Source organism: Histoplasma capsulatum, genomic scaffold, assembly GCF_000149585.1.
Source record: "Histoplasma capsulatum NAm1 scaffold_2 genomic scaffold, whole genome shotgun sequence".
NCBI lineage: Eukaryota > Fungi > Ascomycota > Eurotiomycetes > Onygenales > Ajellomycetaceae > Histoplasma > Histoplasma mississippiense.
In genome coordinates this window covers 3,586,461-3,587,481 of record NW_001813981.1, presented here as the reverse complement: position 1 = coordinate 3,587,481, position 1,021 = coordinate 3,586,461, and the positions used below count along the sequence as shown (strand labels likewise).

Here is a 1,021-nt window from a genome sequence, read left to right as displayed (position 1 = left end):
GTGGGGCGGCCAGTCGGGCGACCATTCAGCACGACAACACACTATCAAGTTATGCAATTCAGTTCAGAAAGCAGCTGTTGAATCAATCAATCATTTGAAAATATTGGGTTGGCAAGTAGCATATATACATATATGGGGGATGACTTATTTTGATCCTTATATTATCGTACCCAAGTGCTCTACGATCGTCTTCATAATGTCGCTGACGAGATGAAGTTCTACGACTCCCTTCTGCCATGAAAACGTCAGCACTAGACATCCATCACCACCAGTAATCGCGGACACCTCAAAGGCGCTCCCTGTTACATTTGCACTCTGCGAAAAGACCATCCTGCCAACTAGTGGCTTCTGTGAACCGACCGTTGCTTCTAGATTAGACCCGAATACACCCAAGTTCGAGACTTCGTAGCTATCAGCCCTATTCTTGCCTATCTTAGACAGGAATAGTTCACTGTGGTAATCGCCGACATATTTTAATAGATTTGATATTGCGTTTTTTCCCTCCATATTTATTGTGTCCTCAATTGTTTTCCTGGACCTGACGGCTTCGTCCCATGGAAACTTGAAATTTCCGGACTGGTCAAAAAACCCTTCTCGACGATACGAGTCTTGGAAAGCCTGCACAAACACTCCCATGGAGTCATCGCAGATCCGGCATCCCAGCCATCGCCGATTTGAAAGCGCGCCAACACATCGGAGCTGTGTGTAATGCGCAGAGAGGTTTACGAACAGAGCACCAGCAACCAAAGTGTGTAGAGCTGCCGTTATAGTAGTTTTATTTTTGCGACAGAGGTCCCTGAAGGAAGTAGTCTCAGATTCAGAAAGGACAAGATGGCGTATTTCACTCTGTAGCGGCATGGTGATCTTTGAACCAGTCCATAGGCAGGGATCCTGCTTGTTCCAGATTTTCTCCTTGAATAGTATCGAAAGCAAGAACGGAATCGAAACCGGGTATCGGGTGGAGCGCTCTAAGCTAGGCAATAGGGGAATATTCAGCGCTGTAATAGTATTCTCTACTTCA

The 1,021-nt window shown here is 46.0% G+C and overlaps 1 protein-coding gene across 1 annotated transcript; it reads right to left on the bottom strand.

Annotated features, from left to right (window-relative positions):
* Positions 1–156: 156 nt before the first annotated feature.
* On the bottom strand, positions 157–858 carry HCAG_03120 (predicted protein; the record flags this gene model as incomplete). The annotated part of the gene is made up of 1 exon (XM_001542899.1): positions 157–858. One exon carries the CDS (start codon positions 856–858, stop codon positions 157–159), a length of 702 nt encoding a protein of 233 aa, XP_001542949.1.
* Positions 859–1,021: the final 163 nt, after the last annotated feature.